Below are 16,053 nucleotides of genomic sequence, written 5' to 3'. Positions count from 1 at the left end.
CACTTTAAGCCAAATGTGAAAGTGCCATAGGTCAGTAGATTGCTAGTAGAAAGTCAGCTTCTGAATTTGACTTTGAAGATATGACCATACTCCATCACATAATCAAGAAGGCGCAATTATTTATATTTAGTAATTTCACAAACAGCGGTTGTGTGTTGAATTCAACAGGTACCTTTAAATTGTTTTCCAGAAAGGCATCATAGCTCGCGGTGTGCAGCCCCCAATGATATGCAAGGTACTGTGTGCTTAAAGCAGCAGAGAAAGCTCAGTGTCTGAAGAAATGTGACTTTGACAGCCAATTTAACATTTATAACAACCTATTAAGCAACTGTCATTCTTTTTTTGCCCTCCACTCACTTCAGCCAGCGGAGTGCAATGCACATTTGTAACACACATTGACGTTTCTTTATAATTTGTAGCCTTGCTCTGCTTTTTTTTAAAAATCCCACAGTCTATTTCATAAAAGAAATAAAAAAAATAATGCAAAACATCCAATACGAATACAAACAACCTTTTTATCATAAATATATTTCTATAAATATACATGTTATGTACAGATATGCAACAAGGCGTCACAATTTAAAAAAAATTATGTTTTAGAAATCCTTTAGAAATCCCGTCATTCACAGATATTTCAAAATTTCCATAGCATTCAGGACGTTCATCTAGAAAATAGATCAGGGGACAAATTCCATCAAACAAACGGGGTTGTGAGTTTGGTAAACCTACAGAAGGTAAAGCCCGTAGTGTGCCAGATATTCTAAAAATACATGTAAAAAAAACGAAGAAATCATGTAGGAACCATATATGGGAAATGCATGTCCAGCAAATTAGAAGTCCAATTACTAACTTGTCTAACAATAAAAAAATCCAGTCAGTGAAGTATAACTATTTCCAAGTATTCAGAATTCTCCTTCTAGTATTTGGCCGATTGCCACCAAAAGGTCATAAAACTTAGGGCGTCCTTCTGGCTTCTAGGAACAGGAAACAAAGAGATCATCATTTTCCCCACAATAATAAGTTGCATCAGTCATTTTAGTAACAAGTTCGTTAGTAGCAATCTTCTAGTTACAAATGTCTTAAAATGAGAAACACATGGAAACACTCTGTGACTTGTCAATTAATCTATGGGCCGCATTGCCGAGCCCCTGGCTTCAGTCTCTCCTGAGGGCACATTCTCTTTGCAAATCTTGAGCCTATTGAGGCTTTTTACTTATTTTGAGTAAAACCTTTTGTATATGAGAATTGAGGCACCTACAGTTTTGTGCAACCCGTTCTTTCTTTACACAGAAGATTGGGAAGGGTGGACCAAAAGGGAAGTAGTCATGGCCAAATACCAGTCTGGGACAAAGTCAGACAAACCAATGACAGGCATGTGTATGTAATGGTCCCAATACATCTATCTTTGATTTAATATCTCAGAATTATCAACTTACCACCCAACTTTTTGCTCTTCACCCCTGAGGAAAGTTTTCAGCAACTAGAAACACGTCGGGTGTGGGGTCATCAGCTTAGGAGTACGATTAATATTTATTGGTTGTTTTTTTTTTAATGTAATTATGTGTTTATAACATTTTGCTACACCATTGGGACACTGTTTGCGTAGTAGTCCCTCTGGTTTTAATGTATTTATGTGTATCTTTTGTTCTGTATTTGTTAATAAAATATTCATGTTTTTGATTTGTGTGTGGTGTTGGTGGTCATTTATAATCCCATTTATATAGGGGGATTTTTTTTGTTCAAAATGTATCAGGGATGACACCACCACACTAGATTCTTTTGAACCACTGAGAGCCCCCTTCCCTCTTTTGAATCTGTAGATAATGGACTTATATCTCATACTAAACCTAGGTTCACACTTGAGCGGGTGGTGCGGCTCGCGTTTGCAGGAGGTGCAAGGAAAAAGTCCCTGACCCTTCTCTAAAGAAAACTTTCACATGGTGCTGCAGGACCATGGAGTTTCAGGCCGCGTACACACGCGCGGACTGTTCGCCCAACTTTGTCCGTCCAACAGTTTCGGCAAACAGTCCGCTCAAACTTAGCATGGACGGACATGGCCACACACGACGGACGAACAGTTTGCTGAAACCGTGCGCGATAACGTGAACGGCACGTACGACGGGACGAAAAATACGACGTCCTATACACTGCATTATAGCTTTCGGCGTGAAAATCCTTTCTGAGCATGCGCGCAACTTTGTTTGACGAACAAGCCTACACACGGGCGGACTGTTCGCTCAAACAAGGTTTCAGCGGACAGTTTTTCGGAAATTCCGAAAAACCTTGTCCGTCCAACTGTCCGCTGAAACTGTCCGCTGAAAGCCCACACACGAGCGGACTGTCCGCCCAAACACTGTTCAGCGGACAAAGTTGGGTGAACAGTCCGCCCGTGTGTACGCGGCCTCAGACACCTGAAAACGCTGATGTGTGGGATGCCATGTAAAATTAAGAAGAATGCAAAAAAGCAGCACAGTTCAGGGAATGCATGCAATTTACACATGTTCCCAGCAGGGTCACTATTAGGAAACATGGGGCCCCATACAGCCTACCTAATGGAGCCCTCTTCGACCACTCCCTCAACCTCACCTCTGGCCTCTAACCTGACCTTGCCTCAAAACATGTGATAGCATCTCTCCTCTGGCTCCAAAGCATCTGATCAAACCAAGAAAATGAAGTCCCTCTTCTGGTCTCACCTCCCAGGCCCCACTGTTAAACACATGGGGCACAGGAAAATGTAATAATACACCCCCCCATAAGGAAGTAGACGCAGGGGTGTAGTGTAGTTTTGAAAGCCCTATTTTAAAATTTTGCAGAAATGCACTGTAAAGCTGCCCGGGCCTCCCTATTGGGCTGATGGGGTCAGACCTGGTACAACAGAACCAGTTGTACTGCCTTATCAGTGGCCCAGGTTCCTGGACCCGCTATTGTGTCAACCTAGGCTAAGAGGGGATTTTCAATAGTAGAACCCCTCTCTCTGCAGGTACCAGTTTTTTTAACCAGAGAATACATTTTTTAAAAATGAAGCATGACTGCCAGGCTCACTGATGCCTCTAGTTCAGAATTTATCAACATTTCAGCCAAAGTACTCTTTAAAATTATGCACAATCCTGAGGCACCCCGTTCTAAAATGAAAAAAAAAACAAAACTAATATTTTATATATGCCAGTAGTATCCACACACGCAGGTCATTTATTCTTACTAAGCAATACACCTGTGCACACTGGTACTGGCTAGTATTCCAGCATTTCTCTTCTCTGTTTCTCTCCTCATTCAGCTAACATGACCCCAGTGCTGATGGGCGGAGGGGTGTTGGCCTCAGATACCCCACACCCTTCTTATCAACCTATTCCATCATCTGTTGTTAGGAGGCTGGAAGATGGTCTGCACAGTGATCATGACTGTGAAGCTGCACAATAAAAAAACATGGTTTTGTGATCTACTCTCTGTTTTGTTACAAATTTTGGGCAACTTGGGGCAATTTTTAGGCATTTTGCCAAGGCACCCCTGAAAGCACCCTGGTTAAAAAAGGCTGCTCTAGCAAATACAGCATTTTCATGATCAGATGTAGAGAACTTATTTACATATTAGTTTGTGAATTGCTAAGGCAGCTGCCAAGTAAATAAACGGGCAACACAAGCAATTCAGGTTTCAGTTTTCATTTTCTGGCTCTATAGGTAACAACTCAATTTTTGCAGCAGTTCCCATTGCTTGTGCGTTCTCTAATGAGCAGGACCATAACTAGCATAAGATCACATGTATGTTTAGGTCCCATAAAAATCACAATATCACTTATACACTTCTTCCTGCGGTCTTACCTCATGCCAACAGGCCATCATTATTGTGTAAATTCTGTTTGTAGCCAACCTGGGTCTATACAGTCTTTCGCCTCTTGTGACCATGTCTACCACTTCCACATTGGAGTAACTCTCAAAGGGCATCTTACCCTCAGTGAACACCTCCCACATTAACACACCTAAGAAGAAACAAAGTGACACCATTTGCTCATTAGGTCTGGCAGAGTCTGACCAAGATATTTTTAAGCCTGAGTTTAGATAAGATGATTTTTTTTTTTTAAATCAGCACAAGGTACACTTATATTTAATGCAAAGTGCCTGCTGTCACAGTTGAAAGCCATAATTCATAGTTCAAAATCCACTGTGCTCCCCCCCATACATCACAGCAGTATTCCTTCCATGCTGCTAGGGTTAATACAAGCACTGAACCTGTCACAGAAGCTCATCAAAAGTGCAGACTATGCCGACCTTTTGTGACCGCCACCACACTATTCATTGAAACTGAGCTTAAGTTTGGATCAATGAAAATCAGTATAAATGGAGAATTAAAGATTCACTTCCTCCATTCATAGATCGCTTTTCAAACATATTTTACAGTTTCTATAAATAGAGGCACTCTTGATGAGTGCTCTTTAAATCCACCACAGCACTGGAAAATTATGGCTCCAGCGTACGGGGAAGCAAAGTTCTTGATTTCAAGCATGACAGCCAGCACCAACAAAAGGTACACTTCAGATTAAATGAAAGTTCTGTGCCATTGCTCACCCTGCAGTTAGGATTGTGAAGGTCTGGTGTTACTGGCTTTAACTTGCTCAGATCTGCACTATAGCCAAATGACGGCTACAGCGCAGACCTACTTTGCCGGGAGGATGTCTATTGATGTCCTCCCGTTGCCCAAGCGGCCTGCACGCTCTGTGATCAGCGAGTCTATGAGACTCGCTGGATCACAGATCGGAGTAAGGGGTTGATCCCAACCCCTTACTACATGATCAGCTGTCAGCCAAAGACAGCTGATCATGTGATGAAAACAAAGCTGGTAATCGGCTGTTTTTTCTCCTTGCACTGACAGTATGAGGAGAAAAAAAAGCCGAACTTCGGCGGCTATGAGAGGGACCGATCAAGGATGTTGCCCCAAGCTCATCTGTGCACACCTACACCAACTAGCAGTACACAACAGTGCCACCTACCAGTGCCCGCCAGCGCCACCTACCAGTGCCCACAGTGCTACCCATCAGTGCCCACAGTGCCACCTATCAGTGCCCACAATCATTGCCTCAACAACAGTGCTGCCCATCAGTGTCACCTACCAGTGTCCATCAGTGTCACCTACCAGTGCCCATCAGTGCCACCTATCAGTTCCATCTATCAGTGGTACCTATCAGTGTCCATCAGTGCCACCAATCAGGACCCATCAGTGCCATCTTATCGGTGCCCCCTTATCTGTGCCCATCAGTCCTGCCTTATTTGCCCCATCGGTGCTGCCTTATCTGTGTCTATCAGTGCCGCCTTAACTGTGACTATCAGTGCCCATCAGTGCAGCCTATCAGTTCCCACCAGTGCCGCCTCATCAGCACATATCAATGAAGGAGAAAAATGACCTGTTTGCAAAATTCTATAACAAACTATGAAACATGATTTTTTTTTTCAAAATTTTCAATTTTTTTGTTTAGCAAAAAAAAAAAGAAGAAGCCCAGCTGTGATTAAATACCACCAAAAGAAAGCTCTATTTGTGTGATAAAAATGATAAAAATTTAATTTAGATACAGTGCTGTATGACTGCACAATTGTCATTCAAAGTGTGACAGCGCTGAAAGCTGAAAATTGGTCTGGGCAGGAGGGGGTTTAAGTGCCCAGTAAGCAAGTGGTTAAAGTGTTCCTCAAGGCAAAATGTTTTTGTTTTAGAGTAGAGAAGGATTAGAACTCTAGTCAGTTTTTATTTCTGTCTGTGCCCTGCGGGGTTGATTTACTAAAGGAAAATAGACTGTGCACTTAACAGTTGCTCTCTGTAAGTGCAATTGCTCCAGAGCTTAGTAAATGAAGTAAGGCTTCACTTTGCAAAGAGTATCCAATCACGTGCAATGTAAATAAAAAAAAAACAGCATTTTTGCTTGCACATGATTGGATGATGGAAGTCAGCAGAGCTTCTGCTCATTTACTAAGCTCCGGAGCAACAGCATAGTATTTTTGTGCATCAGCCCCTATTTGTCATGTTTACCATTATCACTGAAAGTGAAAGTAAAAGTAAATCCAGACTTTTGGGTTGACATCAGAACAAGAATAGAGGGAAAATCTTCCAGTGGGGACACCTGTTCTGGTGACATGCCAGGAATCCCTCACTTTGGGGAGATTTCTCTTCACTTCCTATCTCATAGCCAAAACAGAAAGTGAGAGTAAATCCCTCCAATGGGACACAAATGGCAAAAAAACATGACAGAGTTCATAACCCTCTCTTAGTCTATCCAAAAAAAAAAAAAAATTTGCCTTTAGTGGTTCTAAAGACAAGTTTTTTTTACCTTAATACATTATAAGGCATTAAGGTAAAAGACCTTCTGGGTACAGCTGCCCCTCTCAGCCCCTGCTAATACTTACCTGAGCCCCATCGTGATCCAGTGATGTGCACAAGAGCCTTGGCTCTCTGGGGACTCTCCTTTCTCATTGGTTGAGACAGCAGCAGGAGCCATTGGCTCCCACTGCTGTCAATCACAGCCAGTGAGCCAATGAGGAGAGAGAGGGGTAGGGGCCAAGCCGCAGCGCTGTGTGTGAATAGACATGCAGAGAAACAGCTCAGGATTGAGCCTACTTGGGTGTCCCCATAGCAAGCTGCTTGCTCTTGGGACACTCGGTAGAAGGGAGGGGTCAGGAGTGTCGGTGGCCAACCCAAGAAGAGAAGGATCGGGGCTGCTCTGTGCAAAACCACTGCATAGAGCAGGTAAGTATAACATGTTTGCTTTAACAAAAAAAAAAAAACTGCCTTTAAATGTCACTTAACCACTTACGGACCGCCCGCCACAGTTTTACAGCGGCTGTTTGAAGGAGGATATTGTTGTTATGGCAGCAGCATCTTCATCTTCAGCGGGCGGTCCGCTACAAGATAAAAGTGCTCTCTGCAGTAGATCCGCAGCAAGATCACTTTTATCTGTGGTGGAGAGGGCCACCCCCTCCCCTCCCTTGACAGATCTGGTGCCCCCCGGCACATACCGGAGCCATCGGTAGCGGCGGAGGCGATCGCATGTTGTCTCCATACAATTGCTGGGCGGAAGTGACGTCAAAACGTGACTTCCACCCACAGCTCTTAAAGGGCCATTTTAGTAAAATAATTTTTTTAAATTACATTTTTTTTTGTCTAAATATGAGATCTGAGGACTTTTTGACCCCAGATCTCATATTTAAGAGATTCTGCCATGCTTTTTTCTATTACAAGGGATGTTTACATTCCTTGTAATAGGAATAAAAGTGACATTTTTTTTTTTAAAACAGTGTAAAAATAAAAAATAAAAGGTAAAATAAATAATAAAAATTTTTTTTTAAACGCACCCCCATCCCAATGAGCTTGCATGCAGAAGCAAACGCATACGTGAGTAGCGCCCGCATATAAAAACGGTGTTCAAACCACACATGTGAGATATCGCCGTGATCGGTAGAGCGAGAGCAATAATTCTAGCCCTAGACCTCATCTGTAACTTAAAACATGCAACCTGTAGAATTTTTTAAATGTCGCCTATGGAGATTTTTAAGGGTAAAAGTTTTTTGCCATTCCACGAATGGGCGCAATTTTGAAGCGTGACATGTTGTCTTATTTTGTGTATTCAAAAAAAGTGAATTTTTTCCAAAAAAAGTAAGTTGCAAGATCGCCGCACAAATACAGTGGGAAAAAAAGTATTGCAATGACTGCCATTTTATTCTCTAGGGTGTTAGAAAAAAATATATATAATGTTTGGGGGTTCTAAGTAATTTTCTAGCAAAAAAAACTCCAAAATCTCAAAATGAGGCTGGTCCTTAAGTAGTTAAACAAGTTAGCATGCGGGGGCAGAATGGAGTGAAACCATGGGATTGATTTGCCCACGTCAACACTGGGTCCTTTCACCCCTCTCGTTCCCAGGCCAATTTTCAGCTTTCAGCGCTCTCGCACTTTCAATGAGAATTGTGCGGTCATGCACCACTGTACCCAGATGAAATTTTTATCATTTTGTTCACACAAATAGAGCTTTATTTTGGTGCTATTTATTCACGACTCTTTTTATTATTTTTTGCGTAAGCGAAAAAAAGAGCGGAAATTTTGGAAAAAATAAATATTTTCTTTCTATTTTAAAATAAATCCAATAAAATCTAATAAGCCAAAATGTATTATGCTACATGTCTTTGGTAAAAAAAATCCCATTAAGTGTATAATAATTGGTTTGTGTGATCACGGACATATGTACGCAGGTGATCATGTACAAATGTGCGCAGATGATCACGGACATATGTGTGCAGATGATCATTGGGACAGATGATTTTACTGGGACATATGTGCGGGACATTTGTTTTTAATGTGTGGGGACATGCATGTGGTGACACTGTTGTGGGGACACTATTTTGGGGACACTGTGTGGGAAACTGGGCCGGTGATCAGTGTGTAAAAAGCTGTAAAAAACTCGAACCCACTGATCACCAGCCAGCTGCAACGATCCGCTCTCCCTCTCCTCACTGACAATTTCCGTGTGAGAAGAGAGCTGATCGCCTAGCAACCAACTTTCTATTTACGTCACATGATGGCTGTTATTGGACATAGCCATCATGTGATCAGGAGGGCCTCCTGTCGATCTCAGGTGCGGCGGCTGTATATGTGCAATGGCCGGGTGGGAGGTGGTTACCAAAGGTAAAGGTTTAGAATACATTTACGACCTTTAACAGGCACTTGAAAAATATGGCATCTGTGGTGGAAACTGAAGTGAAAACCACAGCAACAAAAATTTTAAAAGAAAAAAAACTTGAATATAATATTGTAATGCAAAGACCCTACCAACAAAACCTGCGTATCATAAGGGGAGGGGAATACTGAACACTTATTGTTATCTCTCTGCTAGTATTCTTTTCTGAAGCTTCTGGCTTTCTATGTCTTGCTCTGACTTCTCATATAAGGCAGCCAGGAGATTCCACCACATAAATAAAAGGCACCCCAGAGTAAACAATTGTGTATTTGGTTCAATATATTTCTACAGTTATCTTACCAAAGGACCAGACATCAGATTTACTGCTGAACTTGGTGTAGTTAAAGACCTCAGGTGGTGACCACTTCACAGGGAATTTGGCGCCACGAGAACTTATGTATTGGTTATCAAGGACGTACCTGATTATGTCAGGAAAAAACCATGTTATTATAGCAAAGCCTGAAGAAAATATGATTAGTCAGCAATCTACACCACAGAGAGCAATCTACCATGCAATAGAATACAAAAATCTGCAGCACGTAGGTATGTGTATATGCATAGGTGTAATCAACAGTAGAAAGTTATATAGTTATCAAAGATCTGACAGGCCAAGTTACATTACAGTAGAATTTCTGACATCAGATCTCTACATTGCAAATAACTACACATTATATATATATATATATATGCATGATTCGTTATTGCTTAACTATAAAAATGCAATTAAAATGCAATCCAATTAAAATCAAAACTAGACTCAAGGAGGCTCTTATCACTAGTACTATACACAAAGCACCTAGTAAAAATAAAAACTGTTGTAACGTTATTTTAAAAGTTTTATCAAACCATGAAATTCGTAGGAAATACACCCCTGATGGGTTTTACTTCCTCTTTATTTTCCTGCAAAGGTAAAGCATAATGGGCTACTATGCATCGTATGCAACCGAAGCCTGCGATGTCACCTCTGTCCCGACGAGCAGGGAGCTTCCATCTTCACCCCTCTTTCTTCCAGGGCAGCGAACTCCGGCTCTGTGACTGGCCAGAGTCGCGTGACGTCACTCCCGCGCATGTGCATGGGAGCCGCCAGTCAGGGCATGGCCCCTTTAGAAACGGCGTGATCTGCCCTTTCTAAAGTGCGCATGGGCTGTAGACGTCGGTGCATGTACCATAGACGTTGGGGCATGGCTTTATTGTAAATATCTCCTAAACCGTGGAGGTTTAGGAGATATTTCCAGCACCTACAGGTAAGCCTTAATATAAGCTTACCTGTAGGTAAAAGTGGTTGTACAGGGTGTACAACCATTTTAAAGGAAACTGAAAAATAGAAGACTTACTAGCTGGATCAGCAAGGTGAAAATAAAGGAAAAAAATGCTAAAAGAGGAAACTAATGCAACCACGTCTAATGCCGCGTACACACGATCGGAATTCTGATCGGAAAAAGCTCTGATGGTTTTCCCATCAAAATTCTAACAGAATTCCGCTCAAACTGTCTTGTCTACACACGGTCACACCAAATTCCGACCGCCAAGAATGCAGTGACGTACAACACATACGACGGGACTAGAAAAAGGAAGTTCAATATCTAGTAGCCAATAGCTTCCTATCTCGTAGTTGAATCTGAGCATGCGTGAGTTTTTGCACGTCGGAATTGCATACACAAGATCGGAATTTCCGATAGAAAGTTGTTCCATCGGGAAAATTGAGAACCTGCTATAAAATTTTTGCTGGCGGGAATTCGGCCAGCTAAATTCTGATGGAGCATACACACAGTCGTATTTTCCGATGAAAAGCTCTCATCGGTCAAAATTCCAATCGTGTGCACGCGGCATAAGAAATGATTAGAAACCTGCACTATATTACATATTTGTTCTTGGGTTTAATACCAATTTAGGTACTGTATGGTTAACTTTAACTTGCTGAAAGCTATGGCTCTTCTAAAATATTTTTTAATGGTATGGCTTGTCATATCAGAACATGTTAAACAATTTTTAATTTCTTTCCTAGTTAGGTTAGGTGGTAGTAAATTTGTTCTGCAAACACTTTGTTTTTAGGATTTTTCAGACATTTGGTAAACCATTAGTAAGCATTTAGAAAGATTTCAAAACTCACCCCAGATGCTGGAAAAACAGATAGAAGACTAGAAATAATAAGGACATATTAATGAACTACTCCCTCAAGGACTGTAAGTCACCTACTAACTACTGCATGTCTTTGAATGGAGATGGGATGAGGGGGCACAAGCTATTATTTGTGTCTGACAGTTTTGAACCACTGCAGGAGGCCTTTTTCACAAATTACTTTAAAAACCAACTGCTTAAAAAATACCTGAGCATGTACTGTCCTATTCATTTGGAGTTAGAGACTCCACCACTAATTAACAAAATTGTAGCTTAAAGCACAGAGAAGGTAAATAATATAGAGCACATATGTCAAACACAAAGCCCGTGGGCCGAATCTGGTCCACCAGACCTTGTCATGTGGCCCTCGCACCCAGTTCTACAGCCCAAACGTGGCAGATCTCCATTCTGCCACCTCCTGCACTCACCCTCTGCCTCCCGCTGTCACTTGTAAACACAGAAGCCTTCTGAGTTTACAAGGGACAGCTTTGCACTCAGCAACTCCTGGAACTAACAATTTCCTACATATACTCGCTGTTGGGCACGCTGGGGACAGATCTCCAGAATCTGAGAGAGAGGATGATTTCCCTGCAAGACAAGGCAGAGCTGGCTACACATGGAGATACTAGAGACAAGTAGAAGAGAGAGATGTGAGGAAGCTTTGGTGGGGGGTTGATGTTGCACACTGTGCATAGCACACCCCTAAACCCTGCACTCTGTACACAGCACACTCCTAAACTTTGCACTCTGTACCTAGCGCACCCTTAAGCTCTGCACTCTGTACAAAGCGCACCCTTGAACTCTGCACTCTGTACATAGCGCACACCTGAACTCTACACTCTGTACATAGCGCACCCCTAAGCTCTGCACTCTTTACACAACGTACTCCTAAGCTTTGCACTCTGTACATCGCGTACCCCTGAACTCTGCACACTGTACATAGCGCACTCCTGAACTCTGTACATAGCACACCCCAGATACAATCGGCCCTTTGAGGACAACTTTATTGCTGATACGGAAATTGAGTTTGACACCCCTGGTATAGAGGGTCACTTGAGTGGGAGCCATGAGTCTGTTGGGACTGCTGCCATCACATCCAAGATGGTGGCACCCAGCAGTAGTCTCAGAGCTTTGGGAAGTCTACACAAGGAAAGCTTTTACAGGTAAATAATGTGCCTGAAACATGCTAAAAGCACATAAAATGTTATGGGAAAATTTGAACTGAAATGAATGGTATGATGACATTTGTACAGTGAGTGGTTGGCAGGATATTGAGACATACTGTATGCTCATCACCTACAAACATCCTCTATCACAGTTACACAGAATACAGTGTCTTTTTTTAAAGATAATATCTAACTTTTTTTAGAACGTTTTCATAATGCATTTTCATAATGCATGTTAGGGTAGGAAAAAACAGAACTACTAAACTCTGGCAATGTGTTTTGTTTTTCTGATTACCTAATGGAGTTCCAAGAACTCAGCAGTAGCATGGTATTTTCTCAAGAAAAAAAATGCATATTGTCCCTAACAAGGGAGCCTGAATGTAAATGTCTATATGTATGTATGTATATCTATTAAAACCTTTGGACAAAAATGTAAAGGTGATGAAAACAGGGTTTACTTCCTCTTTAATAGACCAAGCTGTCCAGCAAAAGAGGCTGTTAGAGGATTGAGATAAAGCCTAAAAAAGGAAAATGAATGTGCCCACCACATAGAAAGACTGGTAAACTGCAACATATAATATATTTACTTTTGAGTTTAAGACATAAAAAATGCACTTGTACATGTTGAGTTGCAACTGGTTACAACACCAAAGGACCAGGCAATCCAAAAACAATAATGTAACAATTAAAAAAAAAAATAGTGTTACTGTAGTTTAAAAGTATACATTTATTCTATAATCTGCTCTACCGATACACCGGTCACCCATAATGTTATGACCATCCACCTAATATTGAGTAGTTCCCCCTTTTGCCACCAAAACAGCCCTGACCTGTCGAGGCATGGATGCCACTAGACTTCTGAAGGTATGCTGTGGTATCTGGTACCAATCAGTAGTAGATCCTAAGTCTTGTAAGTTGCGAGGTGGGGCCTCCATGGATCAGACATGTTTTTCCAACACATCCCATAGATTCTCGATTGGATCGAAAATTTGGAGAATTTGGAGGCCAAGTCAACACCTTGAACACTTTATTGTGTTCTTCAATCCATTATTGAACCATTTTTGCAGTGTGGAAGGATGCATAATCCTGCTGAAATAAGCCACTGTAAATAGGGAATACCGTTTCCATGAAGGCGTGTACTTGAACAGCAGCAATGTTTAGGTAGGTGGTACTTTGAATAGCAGAACCCAAGCTTCCCTAGCAGAACATTGCCTAAAGCATCACATTGCCTCCACCGGCTTGCCTTCTTCTTCAACATGCACCCTGGTGCCATCTCCCAGTCATCCACATGATGTAAAAAAAAAAGTGAACCGGCCTGGGCCACCTTCTTCCATTGCTCTGTGGTCCAGTTCTGATGCTCACTTAACAATTGTAGATGCTTTTGACTGTGGGCACAGTTCAGCATGGGCACCCTGACTGACTGGTCTGTGGCTATTCAGACGCATACACAACAAACTGTGATGGTCATTTTGTCTGCTTTTAACAAATCAACTTCAGGGACAACATGTTCACTTTCTGCCTAATATATCCCACCAACTTTCAGGTGCCATAAAAACAAAATAATCTATGTTATTTACTAGGTCAGTGGTCATAAAGTTATGGCTGATCAGTGTAGTGTCCCTTTTAGTCTAATACAAAGCAATACAAAGTTTTTTTACAAAATAAAAGGTTTTTAATTTAAATGTTGTTTAGTTTTGTAATGTGACACAAACATTTTTAACAAACAAAAAAGTTTACCTATTAATGGTTTTGCCCTTATATATTCATACAGAGAAAATGTACAGAAGTGAAACATCCCTAATACCTAAAGGAAAACTGTGATAGTTTTGGATCAATTTTAAAGGATAAGTTCATCTTCAGTAACATGTTACATGTTACAACCACATAACCAGGGCTGGTGCAAGAATTTTTGACACCCTAGGCGAAACCTAATTTTGCCGCCCCTTAGCAAGACCTCCAACCCCACCCCTTTGCCCTGCAGTGGCTATGGCTGGTGGCTGCAGATGGCTGTTCTGTAGGTAGGTACGACTGGTGGGTAACCCTGGTGCTTGCTCTCTCAGGAGAGGGAGGAGGAGGAGGAGGAGGACAGGGGCAGGGTGGACAGGGGGAGGAGGAGAAGGAGAGGAGGAGAGGGAGGAAGGAGTGTAAGAGGAGGGAAGGAAGAGGAGGAAACAGGAGAGGGCGGAGGAGGATGAAGAGAGGGGGGAGGAGGAGAAGAGGGAGGAGGAGTGGGGAGAGGAGGAGAGGGATGAGGAGTGTGGGGGAGGAGGAGGGAAGAGGAGGAGAGGGAGGAGTAAGGGGTTTTAGGAGAGGAGGAGGGGAGAGCAGAGGGAGGAGGAGTGAGGGGTTTTAGGAGAGGAGGAGGGGAGAGCAGAGGGAGGAGGAGTGAGGGGTTTTAGGAGAGGAGGAGGGGAGAGCAGAGGGAGGAGGAGTGAGGGGTTTTAGGAGAGGAGGAGGGGAGAGAAGAGGAGGAGGAGGAAGAGAGGGGGCAGAGGGGAGGAGAAGTGGGGGAAGACAGGGGGAGAGGGGAGAGGAGGAGAGGGGGAGGATTGGGAGGGAGAGGGATGAGGAGTGTGGGGGAGGAGAGGTGCTAGGAGAGGAAGGGAAGAGGGGGGGATTGGAAGGGAGGAGGAGAGGGATGAGAAGTGTGGGGGAGGAGAGGTGCTAGGAGAGGAAGGGGAGAGGGGAGGAGGAGAAGAGGGGGGGATTGGGAGGGAGGAGGAGAGGGATGAGAAGTGTGGGGGAGGAGAGGTGTTAGAAGAGGGAGGAGGAGTGAGGGGGAGGGGTATTAGGAGAGGAGGAGGGGAGAGAAGAGGAGGAGGAGGAAGAGAGGGGGAGAGGGGAGAGGAGGGGGGAGAGGAGGAGAGGGGAGGAGGAGAGGGATGAGGAGTGTGGGGGAGCAGGAGGGGGAGGAGAGGTGCTATGAGAGGAAGGGGAGAGGATTGGGAGGGAGGAGGAGGGGGGTGAGGAGTGTGTGGGAGGAGAGGTGTTAGGAGAGGGAGGAGGAGTATGGGGGAGAGGAGGGGTGTTAGGAGAGGATGAGGGGGGAGGAGGAGGAGAGGAGGAGGAGAGGATGGGGGAGGAGCAGGAGAGGGATGAGGAGTGTGGGGGAGAGGTGATGTGAGGGAGGAGGAGTGGGAGGGAGGAGGAGTGAGAGGGAGGAGAGGAAGGAGGAGTGTGGGGGAGAAGGAGAGGAGGAGTAGGAGGGGGATGAGGAGTGTGGGGGAGGAGGAGTTGGGGAGAGGAGAGGTGTTAGGAGAGGATGAGGGGTGTTAGGAGAGGATGGGGGAGAAGGAGAGGATGAGGGGGGGGGAGAGGATGAGGGGGGGAGGAGAGGATGAGGGGGGGAGGAGTGTGGGGAAGAGGTGAGGGGGAGGAGTGAGAGGGAGGAGAGGAATGAGAAGTATAGGGGAGGAGGAGAGAAGGAGTGTTAGGAGAGGAGGAGGAGAGGGGAGAAGTGTGGGGGAGAGGAAAGGGAGGAGGAATGGGAGGGAGGGAGGAGATGGATGAGGAGTGTGGGGGGAGGAGTGAGAGGGAGGAAGGGTTGGTAATGGAGGAGGAGAGGGATGAGGAGTGTGGGTGAGGAGGGAGAGGGGGCAGGAGAGGTGTTAGGAGGAGGGGGAGGAGGAGGGGTGTTAGGAGATGGGGAGGGGGAGGAGGAGGAGAGAGGGATGAGGAGTGTGGGGGAGGAGGAGAGGGATGAGGAGGTGTGGGAGAGGGAGAGGGGTGGGAGGAGGAGGGGTGTTAGGAGAGGAAAAGGGGGAGGAGGAGAGGGATGAGGGGTGTGGGGGAGAGGAGGGGGGGAGAGATGTAAGGAGAGGAGGGGGTTAGGAGAGGAGGAGGGGGAGAGGGATGAGGAGTGTGAGGGAGGAGGAGAGGGGGGAGGTGTGTGGAGAGGGGGAAAGGATGAGGAGAGGAGGGGGAGAAGGGGTGTTAGGAGAGGAGGAGAGGGATAAGGAGTGTGAGGGAGGAGGAGGGGGGGAGGTGTGTGGAGAGGGGGGAAAGGATGAGGAGAGGATGGGGAGAAGGGGTGTTAGGAGAGGAGGAGGGGGAGAGGGATGAGGA

At 44.3% G+C, this 16,053-nt stretch overlaps 1 protein-coding gene across 3 annotated transcripts in view; it reads right to left on the bottom strand.

Moving 5' to 3' along the window:
• Positions 1 to 495: 495 nt before the first annotated feature.
• Positions 496 to 16,053, bottom strand: part of TEC (tec protein tyrosine kinase) — a 142,246-nt gene continuing 126,688 nt past the window's right edge. For all 3 annotated transcript variants that reach the window (XM_077477526.1, XM_077477525.1, XM_077477527.1), the window contains 3 exons: positions 9,005 to 9,123; positions 3,816 to 3,973; positions 496 to 974 (listed from right to left, as the gene is read on the bottom strand). In XM_077477526.1, coding sequence (XP_077333652.1) covers positions 903 to 974; positions 3,816 to 3,973; positions 9,005 to 9,123 — 349 coding nt within the window. In that variant the 3' untranslated portion in view covers positions 496 to 902. The remainder of the gene's footprint in view (positions 975 to 3,815; positions 3,974 to 9,004; positions 9,124 to 16,053) is intronic.

This window comes from Lithobates pipiens, unplaced genomic scaffold (assembly GCF_037356315.1).
Source record: "Lithobates pipiens isolate NorthernLeopardFrog02 unplaced genomic scaffold, aLitPip1_a1.2 Scaffold_13, whole genome shotgun sequence".
Classification (NCBI taxonomy): Eukaryota; Metazoa; Chordata; class Amphibia; order Anura; family Ranidae; genus Lithobates; species Lithobates pipiens.
This window is presented reverse-complemented; position numbering and strand designations above follow the sequence as displayed.